Raw genomic sequence first — 25919 nt, 5'->3', positions numbered from 1 at the left:
TTCTTGACATTCCCCCTCAATCTAGGCCCAGCTAACATACCCCTCCTGCAGGGCGCCTTCCCAGAGGGCCACAGCCCACACCACTCCCTGGTGTCTGATTGGTGTCGGGCTTGGGCTGGGTGCTTAGCCAAGTTACCAAATTCTCTGGGTCGGACGGACAGGGCTTACCACACTTCCCAGGAAATGATACCATTTCCCTGTACAGCACCGAGTGTAAGGTTACCTGTTCAATGCATCCATTAACTGGAGGCACTTCTCTGCACCCTCTCCCCACAGTTTGCAGCGGCAAGGGGGCGTCTCAGGGATTCTGACAGGGCCGGGATCAGGCATCTTTCAGGCTAGGGACTGAAGTGGAGGCGGCGTGCCGTTACCTGCAGTCAGGCTGCGTCCTCAACTTTGCAGGTCCTTGCATGTGATTGTATCAGCTCGCCCTGAGATCAGCTCAAGGCAAACTACTGCAAGACGATTAATTATGAGATCGACCTGTATCACAGAACTTGCGTCCCCCCAATGCCTTTACCTCCCGGTTCCCAGCTTGGCCGCCTTTGCTGAGCAGCCCCCTGGCGGCACCTCCCCTCCCACCACCCAGGCCCGCTGTCCCGGGCAGGTGTGTGGGCCTGGCCCGGGAAAGCCTCATCCAATCAGGAGCCCCGAGCCCGGCCGAGGGCGGGACTCTTCAGTGCGTCTGTCCAATAAGTGCACACACACTAGGACACCTCGGCGAGGCGGACCCACCGGGCACCGCCAGCCACTCCTTGGCGGCCTTGGCCCCGCCCCACCCGCCCCGCCGCGTGGCCGGCGGGTGGGCGGCCTGCGCCATCTTGCCGGCCGGAGTCCCACGATGCGGCCGGGGCCGCTGGGCGCCGCGCTGCTGCTGCTGGGGGGCGCCCTCCTCCTCCCGGGGCGCCCCTCGCTCTCGCACGGGGGCGGGCGCCCCTCCGGGGACAGGCCGGACGCCAAGGGCAGTATGTGTCCCTCCCTCCCTCCCCCCGGACGTCCCCTCCTCTCCCCGCGCCCACAGCGCTGGTTCGGGGCCCCCTTTCCCGTCGTCCCGGGTGCCGTTCACCAAAGACGGGCGGACCGAGCTGTCGGGCCGTCACCTCGACAAGAGCAGCAATAAAAGCAAAAAGGGCGCATGTGCAGGTCCTCTCTCTGAGGGGCTCGTCATTCCCGTTTCACAGAGGAAGGACTCATGGGAATTCCGACCTTTTCAGGCTACAGATCAGGACAATTAAAAATAAAAGTGGCAAGTATTGGAACTTGTGGCCCTTGGCTCCACCAGTTCCCCCGGGGAAAGAACATAACACCTGGCCAGAAAAACATCTCATTTTTATGCTTTTGGGCAACAGAGCTTTAAACATTGATGGATTGTGTTGATTTCATGTCATTCTCCTTATAAATAAGACCTGATTACCTTAACTCTCCTTTTTTTCCTCCCTCAGAATATGGCATCCAGCTCGCTTGACCAGTTGTTAAAGTAGGAGTTTCAAAGCCTGCATCAGTGTGCTAAGATGAGGAGGTAATGCCTGTTATGAGATGTTGGGTCTAAGTGATGTATCGTTTTTATTTGCAGGTTGTGGAACAGCTCCGCTCGTGAACGTGCTGACAGGGTCTCGGATCGTCGGGGGCACGGCCGCCCAGATTGGCGCGTGGCCCTGGATAGTGAGCCTGCAGATTCGCTCCGGAAAAATCATGGCTCATATCTGTGGGGGAAGCTTAGTGACGAATAGCTGGGTCCTCACCGCGGCCCACTGCACTAGGGACACTCGGTACGTATTCCTAACACACTCCTTCCTATCTGATTCTCTTAGGGCTATCTCAAAGCCGCGGAGGAACGTTTGACTTCAGTCCTGTTCACTTAAGCTGTATGTTTGCAAGGGCCTATTATGCCTTATATGTACCACACTGAATGTCTTTTGAAATGAATCCTGTAAGTCAGAGGTCAACAAACATTTTCTGTAGAGACATTTTCGGTACATATTTTAGGCTTTGCAGACCATATGGTGTCTGTCACAACTATTAAACTATGCAACTATAGAACCAAAGTGGTCATAGACAATACATCATTGAATGTGTGTGCTGTGATCCAAGAGATATTTATGAACACTGAAATTTGAACAAAATATTACTTTTTTCCCAATCATTTACAAGTGCAAAAAACATTCTTTGTTTATTAGCTGTGTGAAAGTAGGAGACAGGCCAGATTTGGCCTGTGGGTTGGAGTTGGTTGGACCTTGCTTTAATTAATGAAACTTTCTTTTAGCTTTTAAAATTATTATATTGTAATCATGTATTTGTCTTTCTCACCTTTAGGTCAGGAGTTATTTGAAAGCAAGGACTACATGTTTTATTTATATTCCTGGTACTAATATAGAACTTGGCCTACTTTATAGGAGACATAATATATGTTTATTGAATCTATGGATTATGTCAATCTTAGAGAAATAGGATTTACCACAGTGAGAATAGAACAGCCGTGGGCAAACTACGGCCCGTGGGCCGGATCCGGCCCGTTTGAAATGAATAAAACTAAAAAAAAAAAAAAGACCGTACCCTTTTATGTAATGATGTTTACTTTGAATTTATATTAGTTCACACAAACCATCCATGCTTTTGTTCCGGCCCTCCGGTCCAGTTTAAGAACCCATTGTGGCCCTCGAGTCAAAAAGTTTGCCCACCCCTGGAATAGAACCATCTATCTATAATAATAAAAGCATAATATGCTAATTAGACTAGACAGCTGAATGACCTTCTGGATGTTCTTCTGGACGAAGCCAGGGCTGTGAGGGCAGAGGCAAGCCACTGTGGCTGTGAGGGCCAAGCCCCTTGCACGAATTTCGTGCATAGGGCCTCTAGTATATATATAAAAGCCTATATATAAGCAGTTGCTATGACATGCAACTGACCACCAGCGGGCAGATGCTCAATGCAGGAGCTGCCCCCTGGTGGTCAGTGCACTCCCACAGCCAACCTCCTGCGGCCCCTCCCCTACTTCCACCCCCGGCCGGCAGGCTCCAATCACCCAATTGGGGCCAGGCCCCGGGCTGGGATGGGGAACCGGGGATGAGTAGCAGCGCACGTGGCCCCTTTCAGAGGGGCCAAGGGCTGGCTCTGTCCTCGCGTCTGGCGGCCAACCTCCTGTGCCCTATCCCTCACCCTGGCCAGCAGGTCCTGATCGGCCCGCCACCTGCCCACCACGGTAGTGGTGCTGTGGCAAGGGAAGGAGAGGGGGGATGCAGGGAACTGTGCAGTGGCAGAGTGCCAATGATGGTGGTGTCCAGCGTCTGTTCCTTCCACGCCTGGCCCAGCAACCATCGCCTCTTCTCCGGCCTGACACTGATCAGCCTGACCCTGATCAGCCCTGATTGCTGGCCAGGCCTAGGGATCCCACCCATGCATGATTTTCATGCACCAGGCCTCTAGTCCTATATAATAAAAGCCTAAATATGCAAATTGGTTGGCCAGGAGTTTGACCACTTGCTATGATGTGCGCTGACCACCAGGGGGTGGCAGTGAAGGCGCTGCTGGCCCTGAAGGGCCCCAATGAGAGTGAGATCATGGTGGGATGGTGGAGTAGGTGAGTGGGCAGTGCCAGGCCAAGGCGGGTGCGAGTGAGCAGGGGCCTGATCGCCCCACCGATCGCCCCGCAAATGGTGACCAGCAGTCAGCAGCCCCTGATGTCCCGATCAAGGCCAGGCCCTGGGCTGGGATGGGGAACTGGGGGTGGGTGGCAGTGACCAACCTCCCGCGGTGCCCAGGCCGGGGGCTGTGACCTCTTGCCAGCTACCTGGCAGGTGGGGGTGACGAGGACAGAAGTGCAGTGAGAATGTGGGGTGTTCGCCGAGCTCACTCTCACTCCCCCTGCTACCCTCCCCCAGGACGCCAGGGCATGTGCCAGGGAAGCCCCCACGCTGAGGTTCCAGGTGCCTACAAGGAGCCCACCCTGCACCCGCACGGCCTCTTCTGGCTGAGCCAGGCCGCAGCTGCCGGGATCAAAGGGGCTGGTCGTGCTTCCTGTGGGTTCATGCAGGAGCCGGTCTGTGAGGCCGGCTGGGAGAGAGTGTACTGCCCTCCCGGCTTCCATGCAGTGCCGCTGGGCGGCCCAGAGGCCCACACTGCGCCCCGGCCCGCGGTGTCCAGCTGTGCTCACTGCATCTCCGCATGGGGACTCAGGCGCTGTGACTCAGGCGGAGGGGGGGGTGCGAGGGTCCGGGGGCCCAGGTGCTGCCCAGGGCCCAGAGTTCAGCTGAAACTTGCCCTTCCACGCCAGACGCTTGTGCTTCAATCACCGGCCAGGCCTATGGAATGCACCCATGCATGCATTTCATGCACCGGGCCTCTAGTTTAATATGAAGCGTTAGCTCTGGTCAGGTGGCTCGGTTGGAGCGTCGTCCTACAGCAGTGATCGGCAAACCGCGGCTCGCGAGCCACATGCGGCTCTTTGGCCCCGTGGCATGGGCCACGGAGTTTCAATTGCACTGTACGTGCGCACCCGCATGTTGTATTTTGTGGAAGAGCCACACCCAAGGGCCAGTTTGCCGACCACTGTCCTACACCAAAGGCTTTTGGGTTCCATTCCTGATCTGGGCACGTACCTAGGTTTTGGGTTCGATCCCCAGTCAGGGCACATACAGGAGGCACCCAATTGATGGTTCTCTCACACATTGATGTTTCTTTCTCTCCCTCTCTTTTTCCCCCTCCTCTCTCTAAAATCAATAAAAACATAGTCTTGGGTGAGGTTTAGAATCCTATCTAATAATAGAGCAACATGGTAATTAACCGTAACTTCGCTACCCTTCCCATTGGCTAATCAGCAAGATATGCAAATTAACTGCCAGCCAAGATGGCGGCCGGCAGCCAGGCAGCTGAAGCGAACATGAGGCTTGCTTGCTCCAGTGACGGAGGAAGCCAAGGTTCCCCGCCTGCCGCAGCCCAGCTCTAAGCTCCGGATGCAACTATGTTGCAATTATAGAACCTAAACAAATCCCAGGTACCTGCTTTCAGCCAGCAACTGCCTCAGAGCTGGAGCCAGCTCTCAGCTCCGGTGACAGCTATAGAAGGTAAATAAATCCCAGAATAAAAAAAGAAAAAAGGAGAGGCTGGGAGCTTCAGTCGCCCACCAGCCTAAAAACAGCCCTCAGCCCCTCAGCCAGACAGGCCAGGCACCCCAGTGGGGACCCCCACCCTGAAGAGGGTGTGACCAGCTGCAAACAGCCATCATCCCCTCATCCAGGCTGGCCAGGCACCCAAGTGGGACTCTCACCCTGATCCGGGACACCCTTCAGGGCAAGCCAGCTGGCTTCCACCCATGCACCAGGCCTCTATCCTATATAGTAAACGGGTAATATGCAAACTGACCCTAACAGCAGAAGGAGTGGGAATGACTGGTCACTATGACACACACTGACCACCAGGGGGCAGACGCTCAATGCAGGAGCTGCCCTCTGGTGGTCAGGGCACTCTCACATGGGAGGAGCTCTGCTCAGCCATAAGCCAGGCTGATGGCTGCCAGTACAGCAGTGGTGGTGGGAGCTTCTCCTGCCTCCTCAGCAGCGCTAAGGATGTCCGACTGCAGTTTAGGCCTGCTCCCTGCTGGCAAGTGGACATCCCCCGAGGGCTGCCGGGCTGCCAGAGGGATGTCTGATTGCCATCTTAGGCCCAATCCCCCGGGGAGTGGGCCTAAGCCAGCAGGTGGCCATCCCCTGAGGGGTCCCAGACTGTGAGAGGGCACAGGCCGGGCTGAGGGACTCCTCCCGCCCCCCCGAGTGCACAAATTTTTGTGCACTGGGCCTCTAGTATATATATAAAGCTCTAAGGTAAATCCTTTGGAAAACCATGGTACCTGTCTTACAGTCTCCCTTTAGTCTTTAGTTTTTAAAAAATATGTGGGTTTTTAAAAATTGATTTTAGTGAGAGAAGAAGGGAGAGGGAGAGAAAGAGAAACATCGAATTGAGAGAAACATCAATCAGCTGCCTCCTGCACGCTCCCTATTGGGGGTTGAGCCTGCAATCCAAGCATGTGCCCTGACTGGAATTGAACTAGGGACCTCTTGGTGCATGGGACAACACTCAACCAACTGAGCCACACCAGCCAGGCTAGTCTTTAATTTTTTTAAAAAATTTTTTTATTGATTTCAGAGAGGAAGGGAGAGGGAGAGAGAGAGAGAAACATCAATGATGAGAGAGAATCATTGGTTGGCTGCCTCCTGCATGCCTCCTACTGGGGGTCAAGCCCGCAACCCAGGCATGTGCCATTGATTTGACTCGAACCCAGGACCTTTCAGTCCACAGGTGGAGGCTCCATCCACTGAGCCAAACCAGCCAGGCTAGTCTTTAATTTTTAAGAGAATCTTAGAGAAGAATGAGAAGTCTTTTTTGTTTGTTTGTTAATCCTCACCCGAGGATATTTTTCCATTGGCTTTTAGGGAGAGTGGAAGAGAGGGAAAGACAGAGAGAAACATCAATGTGAGAGAAACACATTGATTGGTTGCCTCCTGCACGAGCCTTGACCAGGGCCCAGACCCGGGAGGAGTCTGCAACCAAGGTATGTGCCCTTGACCAGAATCGAACCTGGGACCCTTTGGTCTGACCCTCTAGCCACTGAACCAAACTACCTAGGACATGAAAAGTCTTTAAAATGAACTAATAACTTCAAAATTCAATTGAGGGAACTGGCCTGGTTGGATAGGTTTTAATGTGTACACTATATTTTTAAAACATGGATTTTAGTTCTATCAATTGGCCTTTGAGTAACAGAGATTATAAACATGGAAAGATACAACGGTGTAACCAATTGTACAGAAAGAGATGGAGAAAAAGTTTTAGAGTTAGAAGTCAATTCTGCTCTTTCCAGTGTGGGTGTTTTACAATTGTTTTCTAACATGCTGTCTCTAAAAACTGCTTTTCTGCAGCTTTCAAACCTTAAGCCAGTGGCTCTCAACCTTGGCTGCACATTAGAATCACCTGGGAATCTTTTTTAAATCCTGATTTCTGGGCCTCATCCTCCGGAAATTCTGTTTCTTTGTTACTAATGTGTGGCTCCACCCCATAACAAAGAAACAGAATTTCTGGAGGTTGAGGCCCAGAAATCAGGATTTTAAAAAGATTCCCAGGTGATTCTAATGTGCAGCCAAGGTTGAGAACCACTGGCTTAATGCAAAGGGAGGAAAGGCCTGCTTGTATGGTTTGAAAATTCTTGGAAAAGCTCTTAACGCCTACTGAGTTCTACAATGTGCCTTTACTGATCTGTTCCTCTGACGTGGTGGGGCGCACAATGAGTTTGGAGTGGGGATACCTGTATCATAGTCTTCCCCTGGCACAGTGGTGCAGTGGCTTTAAGGTTCCAAAACCTACTAGATGTGTGACCTTGGTCAAACGATACAGTTTTGTTATATTGTCAGAGAACCTTAGAGTTCAAATAGCCATTTTGAACTCTGTCCTGTATTATGAATCCTTCTTACACTAAGGGTTCTCTAGTCTGAAATAATTATCGCTTCAATGTACTGAGCCAGGCATTCTTTCATACATAATGGCCACTAATCTTTGCACCCACTCTTTGCTGTAGGGAGACCCTGAGACCTGGGCATTCATAAGTACCTTGCTCATGGTTCCACAGCTGGGAAGCAACAAAATCAGGAATCAAATCCAGGTTTGTCAGAATGAAAACCTGCACACATAACCATAATTACGTCATATGGATCTCTGCCTGAACCAGTCTCTGTGATGATGAACTGCTCCTGTGGGAGACTCTCATTTCAATTTCCTACAGCTTTCATTCTTAGAAAGCTTTTCCTTATGTTGAACTAAGTGTCTTGGTTTTCATTCTGCCTTCTGAAGCCATATATTAGTATATCAAACCCAATTCCCCTTCCACGCATCTGAAGATAATGTTCATATTCCACTTAACAGTTCCAAAGACTCCATCTTATTGATGTTTGCAACCCCTTTACTCAACTAACATTTACTGAACATATGTTATATATGAGAGACTGGGCTAGGTTCTAAGAAAGTAGTCATTACGAAGGCATCATCTACTTTCCAGGAGTTTCCTCCTGTCTGAGAGGACTAACTCTGCCACCTTCTATTCCTGTTCCCCCTCACTTCCTAAAGCCTGCACCATCAATTATTCCTTGTTCCTTCTTATAACCACCACTTACCAAAGACCAGCTTTGAGATTAGGTGCTGTCTAAGGATGTTACATATAATTCTGTATTTAAAAAGCCCTCCCACTAACTTTCTGAGATAGTTATTATTATCTCCACTTTACAATTGAGGAATCCAGAGATCAGAGAGATTTGGTTACTTGCCCAAGATCACATAGCTATTAAGTGGCAGCCCACCCATTTAAACCCAGGTCTCAAAAACTATACTGTTTCATTATATCTCATTGTCTCTTTAGTATTTTTCAACTTCTTCTTCTTGTTTCTTCCCTACAGCTTTCAAACACTTCATTATCCTATATAATAAAAGGGTAATATGCAAATCAACTGAATGGTGGAATGTCTGGTCGCTATGATACATACTGACCACCAGAGGGCGGACGCTCAACGCAGGAGCTGCTCCCTGGTGGTCTGTGTGCTCCCCTGGGGGGAGCACTGCTCAGCCAGAGCCCTTAGCCGCTGCAGTGCTAAGGATGTCCGACTGATGGCTTAGGCCCACTCCCCATCAGTCGGACATCCCCTGAGGGCTTCTGGACTGTGAGAGGATGCAGGCCAGGCTGAGGGACCCCCCCCCCCCCAGTGCACGAATTTCATGCACCAGGCCTCTAGTTACTTGTAAATAAACAAACACCCTACCAGTTTCTGGTTTTCCCTTCATTGTTAGACTCCTTGAAAGAGAGATTCCCTTTTGCTTCGTCTGCATTGACTCATAAAATCCCAAATGCAATATGATTTCTGTGGTCAAAAAACAGCATTAAAAAATCCATCTCCATGTCAAATCTAATGACCTCAGTCCCTATCCTATCCTTTTTGATCTCTATAAAATCTGCGCTTATAACTATCTTTTTTCTCATTTTCTACTCAACCATTTTTCCTTTTCTCTGCTTCCTTGATGGAGTCTGTCATCTTTTAAATGGCAGTATTTTCTATCCTCTGACCTAATCATCTGTACTCTTTCCCAGAGATGTCTCAATCTACTCCTGTTTTTGGAATCACCATGTACTGGTAACTCCTAAGTCTCTCCAGCTGAGACTACACATATATATTGGAGTTGCATTCTCAACAAGTCTAAAAATGAAAAATTTTAAGTTGTAATTAAAATTTTTGTTAATTAAATTTGTCAGGGTGATATTGGCTAATAAAAGTATATAAGTTTCAAGTGTACAATTCTATGACACATCATCTATATGTTGTATTTTGTGCCCACCACCCAAAGTCAAATATTCTTCTGTCACCACATATTTGACCCCCTTTACCATTTCCTGTTCCCCCAGCCTCCTTCCCTTTGGTAACCACCATGGTGTGGTCTGTGTCTATGAGTTTTTATTTGTGTTTCTTGTTTGTTCATTAGTTGCAAAAAGTTAGTTTTTAAATCTTTCTTCTCTATTTTTCAGATAACAGCGTTACCAACAGCTCCACTATCCAGAGAGTATGCTGACTCTCTCTGTGCAGTAGCTCTTAAATTTATTTCTTCTGTCCCCCAGTACCCATGCTGATTAGAAGTATATCCAGAACATCAGTCTCCTTTTCCTTAGCTCATCTCTTGCACAACTTTCATACACACCACTATAATTGCCCTAATGAATGTGGTGGCTCATTGTGGTTTTGCTTTGCATTTCTCTAATCATTAGTGACGCTAAACATCTTTCCAAGTCTTTGAAATGTCTTTTCAAGTCCTTTGCTCATTTTTTAGTTGGGCTGTTTGGGGGGTCTTTTTTTGGTTAGGCTGTAGGAGTGTTTTATATATTCTGGCTATTAATCCCTTATCAAATATATGTTTTACAGATATTTTCTTCTGTGATTGTCTTTTCACTCTCTTGGTAGTGTCCTTTGATGCACAAAAGTTTTAAAATTTTAAAAAATTGATGTATAATTGATACACAATATTCTATTAGTTTTAGGTGTATATCATAGTGATTTCATATTTATATACATTAAGAAATGATCTGCACAGTAAGTCTAGTTACCATCTGTCACCAAATGAAGTTATTACAATATTATCGACTATCTTCTTTATCTTGTACATTATATCCCCATGACTTATTTATTTTATAACTGGAAGTTTGTACCTCTTAATCCCCTTCACCCTATTTCACCTACACCCCCCAACCTCTCCCCATGCTGCTAATCAGCACTTTGTTTCCTGTATTGGTGAGTCTGTTTCTGTTTTATTTGTTCATTTGTTTTATTTATCATTTTTTAATTTTGATGAAGTTCAGTTTATCTATTTTTTCATTTGTTCCTGTGCTTTTTGTGTCATAGCCTAGAAATCATTACCAAATCCAACATTATGAAGGTTTTATTCTAAGAGTTTTAATAATTTTATTCATATATTGGCCATTATCTATTTTTAGTTAATTTTTGCATATGGTGTAGGGTAGGGTCCAACTTCATTCTTTTGCATGTAGGTATCTAATCTTGTTAGCACAATTTGTTGAAAAGCCTGTCCATTCCTCCTGAATTGTCTTGAAACACTTGTTGAAAACCAGTTGCCCACACATGCAAGGGTATATTTCTGGGCTCTCTATTCTTTCCCATTGGTGTATATACCTCTCCTTCTGGCACCACACTGTTTAGCTCACTATAGCTTTGAAGTAAGTTTTGAAATCAGGAACTGTGTGTTCTCCAACTTCATTTTTCTTTTTCAAGATTATTTTGGCTATTTGGAGGTCCCTTAATATTTTCCATATGAATTTTAGGATAGGTTTTTCTACTTCTACAAAAAACATCATTGGGATTTTTATAGGGATTCCTTTGAATCTACAGATCATCTTGATTAGTACTGTCATCCTAACAGTAGTAAGTCTTCCAATCCATGAACATGGGATGTCTTTCCATTTATGTATGTACTCTTTCATTTCTTTCAGCAATATTTTATAATTTTCAGTGTATACAACTTGCTTTTTAATTTTATGGTCTGAATAAATTGAAGTAAATAGCCGAAACCGGTTTGGCTCTGTGGATAGAGCGTCGGCCTGCGGACTGAAAGGTCCCAGGTTCGATTCCGGTCAAGGGCATGTACCTGGGTTGCTGGCACATTCCCAGTGGGAGATGTGCAGGAGGCAGCTGATCGATGTTTCTCCCTCATCGATGTTTCTAACTCTCTATCTCTCTCCCTTCCTCTCTGTAAAAAATCAATAAAATATATTTAAAAAAAAAATTGAAGTAAATAACATACATTAAGTTTGGAAAAGAAAAGAAACATCATTATTTCAAATTAGCTTAAAGTAGTGATTAAAAAACAAAACAGAACAGAACTAGGACTTTAAATATTTTCACAAACTTTTTAGAGTTTGCCTAGCCTACTTTTGAGAGCGCTAAATATCTCCTATTTCCCTGAGATATATTCTAGAAAATACAATTGCAGAGTCAAATACAATTCAACCATTTATTTATTTATTTTTAGAAATGGTTATACCTAAGAGGTTTTTTAAAATTTTTTTTTATTGATTTTAGAGAGGAGAGGAAGAGAGAGATTGGCTGCCTTCTGCACACCCCCTACTGGGGATTGAGTCCACAACCCAGAATTCAACCAGCAACCTCAGGGTGCATGGGACAATGCTCAACCAATTAAGCCACACAGCCAGGGCAATACCATGCAAGTTTTATAGGCTACTGGAATATGTTACCAAAGTACTCATCTATTTTTACTTTCCACAATGAATAGGAGAACCGTTATTCCTCCGACTCCTCTCTGTACTGAGCATTATCATCAAACTAGAGGCTTGGTGCACAAAATTCATGCACTCGGGGGGCCTTTCAGCCCGGCCTGCACCCTCTCACAGTCCAGGAGCCCTCCGGGGATGTCCGACTTACAGCTTAGGCCAGCTCCCCACGAGGAGCGGGCCTAAGCCGGCAGTTGGACATCCTTAGCGCTACCATGGAGGTGGGAGAGGCTCCCACCACCACTGCTGCGCTCGCTAGCCGTGAGCCCAGCTTCTGGCTACCGCACTGACCACCAGGAGGCAGCTCCTGCATTGAGCGTCTTCCCCCTGGTGGTCAGTGCACATCATAGCGACCAAGTGTTCCACTGTTCAATGTGCATATTAGCCTTTTATTATATAGGATGCGCGCGCACACACACACACACACACATACATACACTTTTCCCATTTAAATAGTAAAAAGGAATTTCAGCATTTGTAAACAACCATGTAAAAAGTAAAAGTCTTTCTTTCCCAATCCAATGACAAGTATAACAACTGTAAAATGCTTGGATTTTAATTGTTGACTTTTGTCCTACAGAACATCATTTGGTTGGTTTGGGGTCTTGCTTGCTTTTTGGTATGTTTTTCAAAGACTGTCAAGGTACATTGTTTTTTTTTTTTTTTATTTTATTGATTTTTTACAGAGAGGAAGGGAGAGGGATAGAGAGTTAGAAACATCGATGAGAGAGAAGCATCAATCAGCTGCCTCCTGCACACCCCCACACTGGGGATGTGCCTGCAACCAAGGTACATGCCCTTGACCGGAATCGAACCTGGGACTCTTCAGTCTCTAGGCCGATGCTCTATCCACTGAGCCAAACCAGATAGGGCAAGGTACATTGTTTTTATATTTAGTGTCGTGCTTTATAAAGTCCTTCCTCATGTCAGTACTGTATTATGTATTCGCCTATATGTTCTTTCTGACTTAATTTTTATAATTCTCACACTAATTTAATATCTAAATGTTTCCTAAAAATTTCAAGAATTTACACAAGTAGAGGGAATAGTTTAGTGAACTTCCAGATACTAATAGCCCAGCTTCGTTATCAATTCATGCCGGATCTTGTTTCATCTTTTTTTTTTTTTATTAAATCTTTATTGTTCAGATTATTACATTAGTTCCTCTTTTTTTCCCCCCATAACTCCCCTCCTTCCAGTTCCCACCCCACCCTCCGCCCTCACTCCCCACCCACTGTCCTCATCCATAGGTGCACGATTTTTGTCCAGTCTCTTCCCGCATCTCCCACACCCCTTCCCCCACCCAAGAATAGTCAGTCCATTCCCTTTCTATGTCCCTGATTGTATTATAATCAACAGTTCATTCTGTTCATCAGATTATTTATTCACTTGATTCTTAGATTCACTTGTTGATAGATGCATATTTGTTGTTCATAATTTGTATCTTTACCTTTTTCTTCTTCTTCCTCTTCTTAAAGGATACCTTTCAGCATTTCATATAATACTGGTTTGGTTGTGATGAACTCCTTTAGCTTTTCCTTATCTGTGAAGCTCTTTATCTGACCTTCAGTTCTGAATGACAGCTTTGCTGGATAAAGTAATCTTGGTTGTAGGTTCTTGGCATTCATCACTTTGAATATTTCTTGCCACTCCCTTCTGGCCTGCAAAGTTTCTGTTGAGAAATCAGCTGACAGTCGTATGGGTATTCCCTTGTAGGTAACTGAGTTTCTTTCTCTTGCTGCTTTTAAGATTTTCTCTTTGTCTTTTGCTCTTGGCATTTTAATTATGATGTGTCTTGGTGTGGTCCTCCTTGGATTCCTTTTGTTTGGGGTTCTCTGCGCTTCTTGGACCTGTAAGTCTATTTCTTTCACCAGGTGGGGGAAGTTTTCTGTCATTATTTCTTCAAATAGGTTTTCAATATCTTGCTCTCTCTCATCTTCTGGCACCCCTATAATTCTGATGTTGGTATGCTTGAAGCTGTCCCAGAGGCTCCTTACATATCTTCGTATTTTCGGGTTCTTTTTTCATTTTGCTTTTCCGGTTGGGTGTTTTTTGCTTCTTCGCATTTCAAATCTTTGGCTTGATTCTTGCGCTCCTCTGGTCTGCTGTTGGGAGTCTGTATAGTATTCTTTATTTCAGTCAGTGTATGCTTAATTTCTAGTTGGTTCTTTATCATAACATCGAGGGTCTCATTAGATTTCTTGTAGATCTCATTAAGTTTATCAGCGGCTTCTAGACAGTTCTTGAGAGACCTTAAAAGTGTGGTTCTGAACTCTATATCTTCCATTGACAATTTTGTCCTGTTTCTTTGTCTCCGCATTTTGTTATGCTTTCTTGGTGCACCCCCTAGTGGTCTTTGTGCGCAGTCTTGTTGTAGTTAAGCCTTGATTGTTGTAGTTAATACTGGGGTATTTGACCTCCAGGCCAACTGGCTGTGAGAGTCAGCTGTGTCTGCAGTGGGAAAACTTCTGTCCTCTGAGGAGGTGCTAATCTAGCCTTTGCCTGAGGCTATCTGGCAAATGCCTCTGTGCAGGGCTTGGGTGGGGCGGGTCCCAGGGGATACACAGGGCGGGCGGAACGAGCAGTTATGGCTGCTCTCGGTCCCGTCTCCAGAGGCTCTGCCTCTCAGAGTCCCAGCAACTGCTGCAAACCTCGGAGAGAAAGCTTCCCTCGAGTTCCGACCGATGCCAGACAGTCCCACTTCTCCTGTTTGAGTCTGGGTTCCTAGATACTCACCCAGAACTGGAGCTCAGGGCCTGAGCCTCCCTCCCGATTGAAAACGACAACCGCGCCCTCAGCCACCAGCCCACTCCGCGCGCACCTCTGCACCTTTGTATTTTCCACACTGCGCCTCCTCTGAGTCTTGGTATGCTGTTCTCTTTCCTTCTAGTTGAAGAATTTCCCCTCAGCCAGCTTTCCTGTGGTTCTGGGTGATGTCTGTTCCGTCTTTTAGTTGTATTTTTGAAGTGGTTGTGCAAGGTTGTGCATTCTCCGGTGTTTACCTATGCCGCCATCTTGGTTCTCCTCTTGTTTTATCTTTTTTGTTTGTTTCATCTTTATCCTCATCAACTCCCCCTCCAATTATTTTGGAGCAAATCTCAGACATACCACTTTATGTATCTCTAAAAGATAGGAAGTTTTATTTAAAATATTTGTGTCTAAATCTATTTAATACATTTTGAGTTTATTTTATAGTTTTGTGTTTTCCAGAGAATTAATTCACTTTTCAAACTAGTTAATTAGCTAGTTTCCCCAATATCATTTACTAATTCATGCTCTGTCCACTGGTAAGAAGTGCTGCTGCCTTAGTCATATAAATTCTCTGAATCCTAGCTGATTTGGCTCAGTGAATAGAGTGTCAGCCTACAGACTGAAGGGTCCTAGGTTCAATTCCGGTCAGGGGCACATGCCTAGGTTGCAGGCTCGATCCCCAGTGGAGGGTGTGTAGGAGGCAGCCAATCAATGATTCCCTCTCATCGTTGATGTTTCTATCTCTCCCTTCCTCTCTGAAAGCAATAAAAAATATATTTAAAAAAAATTCTCTGAATCTGTTTTTGGACTTTCCGTTCCAAAGATCTTTTTCTCTTTTCCTACATATTAATATTTAGGTTTTTATTTGATGTGACTTTATGTCACATAAAAGTGGGATAAAATTTTGTTATTAACATGAGAAAAAAACTAGTGGGAGATTAAGAATATTTACTCAAATAAACGTGTTTATAACAAGAACATTTACTTTCTTTCAGAGATCCTGTAGTATGGAGAGCTGTGCTTGGAACTAACAATATAGACGGGAGACGTCCACACGGCAAGATTATAAAGGTTAAAGCAATCATCGTCCATCCAAACTTCCATTTGGAAACTTACGTAAATGACATTGCGCTTTTTCGTCTAAAAAAAGCAGTGAGGTATAATAACTACATTCAGCCTATTTGTCTACCTTTTGATGTTTTCCAAAAGCTGGATGAAAAGACAGAGTGTTTCATAGGTGGCTGGGGAAGAACAACAGAAGAAGGTAATTATAGTCTGAACTTTATTGATGCAGTTGTTGTTTTTTTCTGGTTATTGGAGAGGGTGAACCCTTTTATATATTTCTTTATCTCTCTGTGTTATGAGTCTTTACAAACCAGTGAAAGGGAAATGTCGTCTTTCTTGTCTGTATTTTTTTTTCTTCCTTGTGGGAGAGAGAAATTATCTTCCAGAGCAGAAATAAAGACTTTCTCTGGTTATACATGCCAAGATACCTGAACCTCTGGACACCCTCAGAGAGGATGGCGATCTAAGTGTTTCTGTCCTTGATGAGACGCATAGGTGATAGAGCCAGCTACGTGACAGAATGGCTTGTCTTTAATAAGCTTCTGGCCGTAAGGAATCAACGTGGTGTCCTTTTAAATGTAATGCTCTGTTAGTATCAAACAAGCTGATTGTGAATTTTCTTTATTGCACAAAGGGGCACTAATTGTTGATTGGCTGAACTAATGGAAAAAAAATTTAAATGTAGAAAACAGTATCTCACGTTGGTAATAACAACAGCTACCATTTGGGAGCATTAACCATGTTTCGGGCCCTGCTCTAAATATATTATTTTTATCTTATCCTCCAAAAATTCCTATAAGGGAGTTAATGTTATTATTCCCTTTTAACAGATCAGGAATTGTGGATCTTAGAGGTTGAGAAGCTGAGACTCAAATCCAGGTCTTTTTTATTCTAAAGCCTGAATGCTTAAGTACTACATTCAGTGCAAACTGCTCTTGAGGTAATGAAAGTCCAGTTAGCCATATATGAGATCAAGCACTGAGCCTTTGATTCTATTCCTTACGGAACCTAGACATTGTAATATTTGTGGATTATTTAGATAGGATAGACTAGAGATAATTGTATGGAAGATGTGTGAATTACTATTTCTTCCTCTGTTAATTCTTTCTAAGAAAGAGAAGAAAAGCAACATGGTATAGGGGGAAGGCATTGGCTTTAGAATCACAGACCTAAGTCTGTACTAGCTTAATGGCCACTGGCAATTATTAAATCTTTAACAATGAGAATAATTATAGGAGCAACTGCCATTTATGCAGGGCAAGCATTTTAATGAGTTTCTCATTTAACATCCCTAACAGTACAATGAGCAATACTGTAATATGTATGAATAAACTGAGGTTTAAAGAGGTTACTATGGGGAGCTCATACGTCTAGGCACCCGCGGTCCCCAGGCACTGCAGCCCGCACGTCTGTTAGCTGTAATTGCACGGCTGCAGGTCGCCCTGACACTGAGGGCAGACCCATGTGGAAACTTCCTCCTCCCTCTTGCACCCCCCCCCCCAACCCCCCTGCCACTGACTTCGCCCCTGCGGCCCAGCCAAGAACCATACAGAGTTTTGACGGGTGTGTAGTACAGTGTAGGAAGGGGAAGGATCAATCAGCCCTGGCCAGTGGTTCTCAGTGGTTAGAGAGTAGGCCAGTGCACAGAAGGGTCAGGGGTTAGATTCCTGGTCAAGGGCACATGCATGCCTGGGTTGTGGTTGGCTCCCTGCCCACAGTGGGGCGCGTGGGGGAAGCAGCCATTACACTCTCTCTGAAAATGGAGAAAATTGGGAGAGGATTAAAAAAAAAAGAAAGAAAATGATCAATCAGTTGGAATCATGCTGTGTTAATTGCCATCTTTTCTGTAACCAACCTTAGTCAAACAGATGAAATTCTTATATTAACAATAAAGGTAATTGTAAGTATGGTACCTTTGTTAATGAGGAAAAAATGTAGAATGGCCTTTCCCAAACTTTGAAGACAGGATAGAGTTACTTTGGAGTGTTTGAAAGTAAATTGAGAGTGGAGTGTGAGTCTTTGATTGCATACTCTTCTGGTTTAGATGTCTCTGGGGAAACTGCTTTAAATCAAGACACACTGCAACACACTCCTACAGTAGGAGTGCACGCCACGCACCTTGTTATGATATCAGTCAAAGTGATCATTAAAACAATACGTGCACTCATTTGTGGATATCCAATTGTAAGGCCAGAGCAATTTACTGAATTTTTGAAAGTACTTCTGTCTAAGAAGCAGCAGCCATGAATTGAAAGTTTTTACCCACCTATTGATGATGAACCAGCTATTAGAAGTAAAAATATTGATCTGCCAGGACGACAGGAAAGAAAACATCTTCAAAGGGAAAACGTTTGTATTTCTGAGTACCAAGCAGCATAAGTTCAGCAGTTGTTTTGGGAGGAGGAGATGCTAAGTTGATAACAGAAGAAAATGAAGGCGATGATAGTTTATTTTCAGCTCCTGAACATTTTGTTGTTGATGTAGAATAACAAATTCCTAGATGCCGGGAGCCGGTCCATACTTGCTGTTTCAAGGGACCTGGCATATATGGCATACTGTTCTTAATATGTTTGCTCACCTTCTTGGCACTATGTGTTTTAACCAAGGTCTCTGAGAAAGGTTGTTTCCCCAGGTAGGGATTTTCCCCTGAAGTTAGGGAGGGAATAAAACCTCTTAACTAAGTGCCAGGCGGGTAATTAATCACTTTAACTACGAACAATCGTGCTTAAGCTACATAATCTTTACTCCCTGGAATGAAGATAAGAAACGCCCTAACCTTTGTAATAGAGATTGATAGGATTGAATCAACTGGTATAAATACAGATGTAATAAGACAGCAAGACAGAACTAAGAACACAGAACTTAGAACACAGAACTTAGAATACAGAACCAGGAGAGACGGAACCTAGGCACAGAACCTACACAGAACATTCTCTAGAGACAGAAGAACTTCGCTGGAGAGAACATGGCAAAAGTTCCTGGACAGAGACTGGCCTCAGAACCTAGAGACAGAACCTAGCGAGAGAACATGGCAAAAGATCCTGGACAGAAACTGGCCTCAGAACCTAGACACAGAACCTAGCGAGAGAACATGGCAAAAGATCCTGGACTGAACCTGACTACAGAAAATGGCAAGAGAACCTGACTAGAACCTGGTGACTGAACCCAGCTGGAGAACCTGGACAGAACCTGGCTGGAGAACCTAGCGAGGGAACTTGGCTACAGAACCTGGCTGGAGAACCTAGCAAGAGAACATGGACACAGAACCTGGCTGGAGATCCTAACCAGAACTTCCCTGGAGATCCAGACCAGAACTTGGCTGGAGATCCTGGCTGGAGATCCTGGCTAGGCTGCTGATCAACTGAACGCTGTCCCCATGTCATTCCTTCTTCGCCGACTCCATCCACGCCTTTGGGGACCCCTGGACCTGCTGGGGTCGGACCCCGGCACCTAGACCTTAATTTCTGACTCTCAGAAAAAATGGATCCATTGAATCCATGCAAAGGCAAGGTCTTAGACCTATTCCTGAAGCAGAAATTGGATTGGCAATTATTTTCATGACTATAGAGAATTACCGTGATCCTCAGGGCCAGCCCAGTGTAGGATTCAGAATGATGACTCCAGTCCCGAGCCTTTTCCAAGGCTTGTCAGTCTAAGAGAAGCTCATGCCAAGTGCCCCAGTCAACATAACATATGTAGCCGACACAGAGAGCAAACAAACGAGTAGATTTGAGTGAAAGGTCAAAAGAAATAAAAATCTTCAGAATGGAACAAAAATCCAGACTATCTTCACAGGAAACATCTACTCTAATGGAACCTCCAAAATAAGCTCTGATAATAATACAGCTTTCACCAACCACGCTCCTAGGTGCAAATAGAGGGAGAGATAGGGCTTCCCAGCAGCCACTGATCAACTCCATCAGAAACTACTTCCACTATCCACCAAGAAAAGGGAAAAGGATGAAGGAAATCGAGAAATTTCTTCACCTAAATCAGCAAGAATGAAAATGTTTCATTCTCATCTAGAATAAACGCAACTTGCTACACCCTCAATATGAAGAAGAAGAAGAAGGAAAAAAAAGGAGCAGCAGCTATCTCAGAAGGAGACTGGGGCGGGGGGCGGGGGGGGCAGATAACATCTATAGATATAGATTAAAAATCCACTGTGAACAATTCTGCCAAATAGTCTCTTTCTACAGAAAAACAAAGATCAGGAAAAAAAGGAAAATTGACAATTTAGCCATAAAAAATGAAGTATTGGAACAATTGTTCAAGAACACAAAACCAGAGCTAGAAACTGAAGTGAAAGTTCAAAAACAAGAGAAAGATGTCAATATTACAAAAGGGCCAAGATTAGATACAGAAACAAAGGGCTCTTTTAATGATGAAACAATACCAGAAAGTGACAAGATATCTCAAGAAAATGAAATTAGGCAGAAATGTGATCTCAAGAAAGGATTACTAGGTCAACTAAAGAATCATCTAACAATGACAGGCTTCAGGACGATGGTGTGATGCTTCCAAAGAAGGTGCTGCTGAGTACATTTAGATCACTGGTGATTAGTAACTCTGCCTCCAGAAATGCACCCAGTGAAAAGGATGATTATGGTTGACTAAAAAATTTCAAGAAATTCTGAAAGATCACATTTCCTGGTTGACTAAAAAATTTCAAGAAATTCTGAAAGAAAACTTCCACAGACCATTGGAGGATCAGATTTAATATCTCAACATGATCGAAAGAATATGGAATTAAAAGGGGCCTTGAGGCAGGAAATGGAGGTGCAAAATCAACATGCAAAAGAAGAGCTTCTTGCCAGTGATCTCTTTAGGTACAATTCTAATATAAAAAGGAGAAAATAACTAAGGATTTAATAAAGAAGCCATGGAGAAACATTTCCTGTCAGGTATTACTTCCTATTTCCTCTGGGGTACATGCATATAATATATACAAGGGATTTAAGTTACAAATATTATGGCCTGAATTGGTTAAATAAAACACACAAAACTCTAAAAAAAAAAAAGGTTAATATAATAAATTGCCCAAAGTTACACAGTGAACTAAGAAAGGAGTCAAAATTCACGCCCAGGTCAGCCTGCCTCAAAACTCGTTTGTTTCTACTATTTTATAAAATCTCTCACAGTGTCACACATTTTCATGATCTATAAGATGAGAGTATTAATACCTATCAGAACATTGTTCTGAGGATTAAGTTGTTTCTGCAGCAACATGGTAGGTTACATGCACATACCAACCTCCCACTGAAAACTATTAAAAACAGAAAATACATAGGTCAAGGACTGAGTGTTAAGATAGGAAATTTAGATAACCAAAGTTGGCGTTCATTTTGAGGGTCTTTACCAAATTGATAACATTGAATATTGATTTCTGTGGTTTCATGGGCCTTGAGAGGGTTGAAAAACAAAGATTGCTCAAGTGTGTGTGGGGAGACTCATAAAGCTGGAGCTCTAGGACTATATTCTAAAACTGAGTCAGACTCTTGATCCAGCAAATGGTTCATATACTAGGTATACATAGTACACTTCAAACATGATAGAGGTATGCTCAAAGCAACAGGATAGGAAAAGCTACGCCATAGCAACATTAATCAAAAGAAAGCTGGAATGAACTTCTGGTCAAGATGATGGAGTAGGTTAACACTGTGCTCGCCTTCTCCCACAATCACATCAAAATTACAACTAAATTATAGGACCACCACCCTTGAGAACCACCTGAAGACTAGCTGAACATAACTTCTTTAACAAGGACATAAAGAAGAAACCATGTCAAGACTGGTAGGAGGGGCAGAGACACGGAATGGGCAGATCGTACACCCGTGGTGTGATGGTTTAGAATCGGGAGAGATAGTTTGTCCCTGCGTCTGTCATGTAGGCAGTGCCAATGCACACAGCACCTTCCTCACTGCATTGCCACGGCTGCCCTTGCTGACGTTGCCCCTGTGGGCAAGGGCCTGCACTATACTGAATCCTCGCTGCCCTCAACCAAATGGCCAGACATGGAAATTGACCAGGGACTGGCAAGAAGCTTGGTAGCTTTAGGACAAGGTGTTTCAGCTTTTGCATTTGCAGGTTACTATGTATATCAGATCTGGAAACTTCTAAAACAATCACAGACCGCAAAGAAGATTTCAACCCCTAACCTTTCATCCTACTGTAAAGGAGGATTTGAACAGAAAATGTGTGGGTGAGAAGCTAGTCTTATTTTGGGATATAAACTCATCTGCTGGCAAGGCCAAGATTAAAACAGCTTATAGGAAAATCACCCAGATTAAGATGGGTCTTCATACTTAACAACCAAAATAAATGAAGCAAAAGACTTGCTTGAAGAAACCACCAAAAATTGATTGATCCTTAAGGACTACTATATTCTGAAAGAAAAAAAGGGAGGGGATGCTTTAAAAAGTCCTGCAATTTAATCTAAACCACCACCTTCATAATGTTCATACATATGCTAACCATAAATATTAATTTATTCCACTGTTAAGCAGTATAATAATAAAATATTTACAATAAAAGGATCAGGAGGGATATGTAGCCTGCAGAGGTCCCCCCTGAGGAGAGGGCAGGATCCCAGCCCCATACCCAGTTTCCTAGCCCAGACCACCAATGCTTAGAAGAGGAGTCCTCACAACTTTGGCTGTGAAAATCAACAGGAATTCTGTCCAGATGAGACCGAAAGCTGTGTGAGTTCCAGCTGTTTCTCTTAAAGGGCCAACACAAGGACTTGCTGGCTGACAGACTCACTCACTCTGAGCTCCAGTGCTGGGGCAGCATCTTTATCATATACTAGAGGCCCAGTGCACAAAATTCATGCACTGGTAGGGCTCCTAGTGGCTGCTGGCTGCCAGCCAGGTGCTCCCTCCCTTCCCCCGGCCAGCCTGCCTCCTGGTTGAACTCCTGGAAGAACTCTGGTCAAGGGGACAATTTGCATACTACACTTTTATTATATAGGATATATTTTTATTTATTTCAGAGAGGAAGGGAGAGGGAGCAAGAGATAGAAACATCAATGATGAGAGAGACTCATTGATCAGCCACCTCCTGCCTATCCCCAATTAAGGATCAAGCCAGCAACCTGGGCATGTGCCCTTGATCGAAATCAAACCTGGGACCCTTTAGTTCGCAGGCTGACACTCTATCCACTGAGCCAAACCAGCTAGAGCTGGGCAGCATCTTGATAAGCATCTTGATAAGCATCAGGGATATACGGGGAGGAACTGAATCGTCTGGCTTCAAGGCAAAGGCTAGAGGAGCAGCTCTGGCCTAGACAGAAGTACTGGCAGGACTTATTGACCCTTTGTTGGGCCCTCCACACACACAGCCTGCAGGCACAGTCAAGGTGCCAAATCTGAGTCTCCGTAAAACTAGCTAACCTTGTTTGGCCCACCTGCTGATTACCTGAGAACCTCCCCCCCAAAAAAACAGGCACAGGCTTGAACCTCTTCCAGTAGCTGTTCCTCACAAACAACCAGCCTTGGCTTGGGCTGAGGACTTCCCCCAAATCTGAAAGATCCACAAACCTCAAATAAGAAGTAGCTGGCTTCAGTAGGCTCTTGCAAAGCAGCCCCTGCCTGGCAGCCTGTCTTGGTTCATAGAATAGCCTCCCCCAGGCGCCTCCAGGCCCAGCACAGGAATCTACCAACCACAGATTACTTTGTAGTTGCTACCAGGTGGCCCCAAGATGGGCACAGTCAGAGACTGAACTGAACCTGCATTAGCGCCCCTCTCAAGAGCCCCCAGAACCAACACACCCAGTGATTGGCTTCAGATCACACCACACCACCACCCAATTAGCTCTGCAAACGACAAACCCAAAGGTTAGACTCAGCAGGCACAAGACTCCCAATACAGCAAATCGTACTTTATGGCATCAGCTCTCACCCAACAACTTCTCTGTTGTAGTTATGGCCAACAGCAATCAAGGCTCAAGTACAACAGGAGGGCACACACAACACACACAGGGGATTGACTACCTATAGCAATTAGCTCAGAAGACCAGAGGGACTGTGCCCTCTGGGTCCCACCTGCTACATAAGCCCACCCAGCCAAGACCGGGAGCCATAGCAGATCTACCTAATATATAGAAACAAACACAGGGAGACAGCCAAAATGAGGAGACAAAGAAACATGTCCCAAATGAAAGAACAGGGAAAATTCTAGAAAAAGAATGAAATGATCCCTAGCTGATTTGGCTCAGTGGTTAGACTGTCAGCCTGTGGACTGAAGAGTCCTAGGTTTGATTCTGGTCAAGGGCAAGTGCCTCGGTTATGGGTTCGATTCCCAGTAGGAGGCATGCAGGAGGCAGCCAATCAATAATTCTCTCACATCACTGATGTTTCTATCTCTCCCTCCCTCTCCCTTCCTCTCTAAAATCAATAAAAATAGCCCTAGCTGGTTTGGCTCAGTGGATAGAGCATCGGCTTGTGGACTGAAAGGTCCCAGGTTCAATTACGGCCAAGGGCATATGCCTGGCTTGTGGGCTCAATCCCCAGTAGGGGGTGTGCAGGAAGCAGCTGATCAGTGGTTCTTTCTCATCATTGATGTTTCTATCTCTCCCTCTCCTTTCCTCTCTGAAATCAATAAAATATATTTTAAAAAATAAGAATTTAAAAAAATCAAATCAATAAAAATATATTTTTTAAAAAAGAATGAAATGAGTCTGGCCGTATGCTCAGTGGTTGACCATTGACCTATGAACCAGGAGGTCATGGTTCAATTCCCAGTAAAGGTACATGCCTGGGTTATGGGCTCAATCTTCAGTAGGGGGATGCAAGAGGCAGTTGATTCCCTCTCATCATTTATGTTTTTATCTCTCTCTCTGTCTCTTCCTCCCTGAAATCAATAAAAATATATTTTAAAAAAGAGTAAAATGAAATAGAGTCAAAACACTATGAGGTACAGAGTTCAAAACACTGGATATAAGGATATTTAATGAACTTAAAAGAAGACTAGATGAACTCAGTGAGAATTTACACAAAGAGATGGAAACCATTTTTAAAAAATCAGAAATGAAGAATACAATAAATGAAAAATTCACTAGAGAGGATCAACAGACAGGTTTGAATCAGCAATTTGGAAGACAAGTTAGCAGAAACTCCCAATCAGAACAGCAAAAAAAGAAAAATGGGAATAGTTTAAGAGACCTCTGGGAAAACAAGTGTAATAACATTTACATCATAAGGATACCAGAAGGAGAGGAGAGAGCAAGGCATTGAAAATCTATTTGAAGAAATAATGACTGAAAACTTCCCTAATCTGGTTAAGAAAATAAACATACAACTCCAGGGCATGCACAGCCTGAAACAAGATGAATCCAAAGAGACCCACACAAAACACCATAATTAAAATTCCAAAGGTTAAAGACAAACAGAGAATCTTAAAAGCTGCACAAGAAAAGCAGTTTCCTACAAGGAAGTTCTCATCCAGCGGTTCTCAACCTGTGGGTCGCGACCCCTTTGGCAGGCGAACAACCCTTTCACAGGGGTCGCCTAAGACCATCCTGCATGTCAGATATTTACATTATGATTCAAACAGTAGCAAAATTACAGTTATGAAGTAGCAATGAAAATAATTTTACGGTTGGGGGTCACAACATGAGGAACTGTTTTAAAGGGCCAGAAGGTTGAGAACCAATGATTAGACAGTCAAATGATATCTCAACAGAAACTGCGGCAAGAAGGGACTGGCACGAAATATTCAAAGTGATGAAAATCAAGTACCTACAAACAAGATTACTCTACCCAGCAGTCTTTTAGAATCTAAGGAAAATAAAGGCTATCATTTAGAATCGCAGGAGAGATAAAGAGCTTCCCAGACCATAAAAAGCTAAAGTTCACCACTACCAAGTGAGTATTACAAAAAATATTACAGGGACTTAAAGAAAAGGTAAAAAATATGAATTATAAAATGGTAACAATCAATGTAAATTGATTAAATGTTCCAATAAAAGGACATAAGTTAGCTGAATAAATAAAAAAATAAGACCCATACACATGCTGCCTACAACAGACCCACTTCAGATCAAAAGACACGGAAAGTAAAGGAAAAAGATATTTCTGCAAATGGAAACAAACAAGCAATATATATATCAGATAAAAATAGACTTTAAAACAGGGGTGGGGAAACTTTTTTTTTGCCAAGGACCATTTGGATATTTATAACATCATTCACTTGATATAATTCACTTAATGTAAATTTATGTTGCACCTGGTTGGTTGGCTCAGTGGTTGAGCATCGACCTATGAACCAGGAAGTCATCTGG

General features: G+C 44.3%; 1 protein-coding gene and 2 pseudogenes across 1 annotated transcript; all 3 read left to right on the top strand.

The window, feature by feature from the left end:
* The first annotated feature begins 1265 nt into the window (after nucleotides 1-1265).
* TMPRSS12 (transmembrane serine protease 12) lies at nucleotides 1266-16994 on the top strand. Its single transcript, XM_036296576.1, has 2 exons — nucleotides 1266-1769; nucleotides 15571-16994. The coding sequence occupies exons 1-2, from the start codon at nucleotides 1537-1539 to the stop codon at nucleotides 16070-16072; spliced, it is 735 nt and encodes a 244-aa protein (XP_036152469.1). The 5' UTR covers nucleotides 1266-1536; the 3' UTR covers nucleotides 16073-16994.
* Nucleotides 16995-17450: 456 nt separating this feature from the next.
* Nucleotides 17451-20500, top strand: LOC118649481 (annotated as a pseudogene).
* Nucleotides 20501-21279: 779 nt separating this feature from the next.
* LOC118650675 lies at nucleotides 21280-22096 on the top strand (annotated as a pseudogene).
* The last annotated feature ends 3823 nt before the right edge of the window (nucleotides 22097-25919 follow it).

The sequence above is a fragment of the Myotis myotis genome, unplaced genomic scaffold (genome assembly GCF_014108235.1).
Source record: "Myotis myotis isolate mMyoMyo1 unplaced genomic scaffold, mMyoMyo1.p scaffold_m19_p_3, whole genome shotgun sequence".
NCBI classification, from domain to species: domain Eukaryota; kingdom Metazoa; phylum Chordata; class Mammalia; order Chiroptera; family Vespertilionidae; genus Myotis; species Myotis myotis.
This window is presented reverse-complemented; position numbering and strand designations above follow the sequence as displayed.

Coding starts and splice junctions, on each gene's coding strand:
- TMPRSS12 (XM_036296576.1), top strand. CDS start 1,537: ATGTTGGGTCTAAGTGATGTATCGTTTTTATTTGCAGGTTGTGGAACA. Junction 1,770..15,570: donor CACTGCACTAGGGACACTCG/GTACGTATTCCT, acceptor ACTTTCTTTCAG/AGATCCTGTAGTATGGAGAG.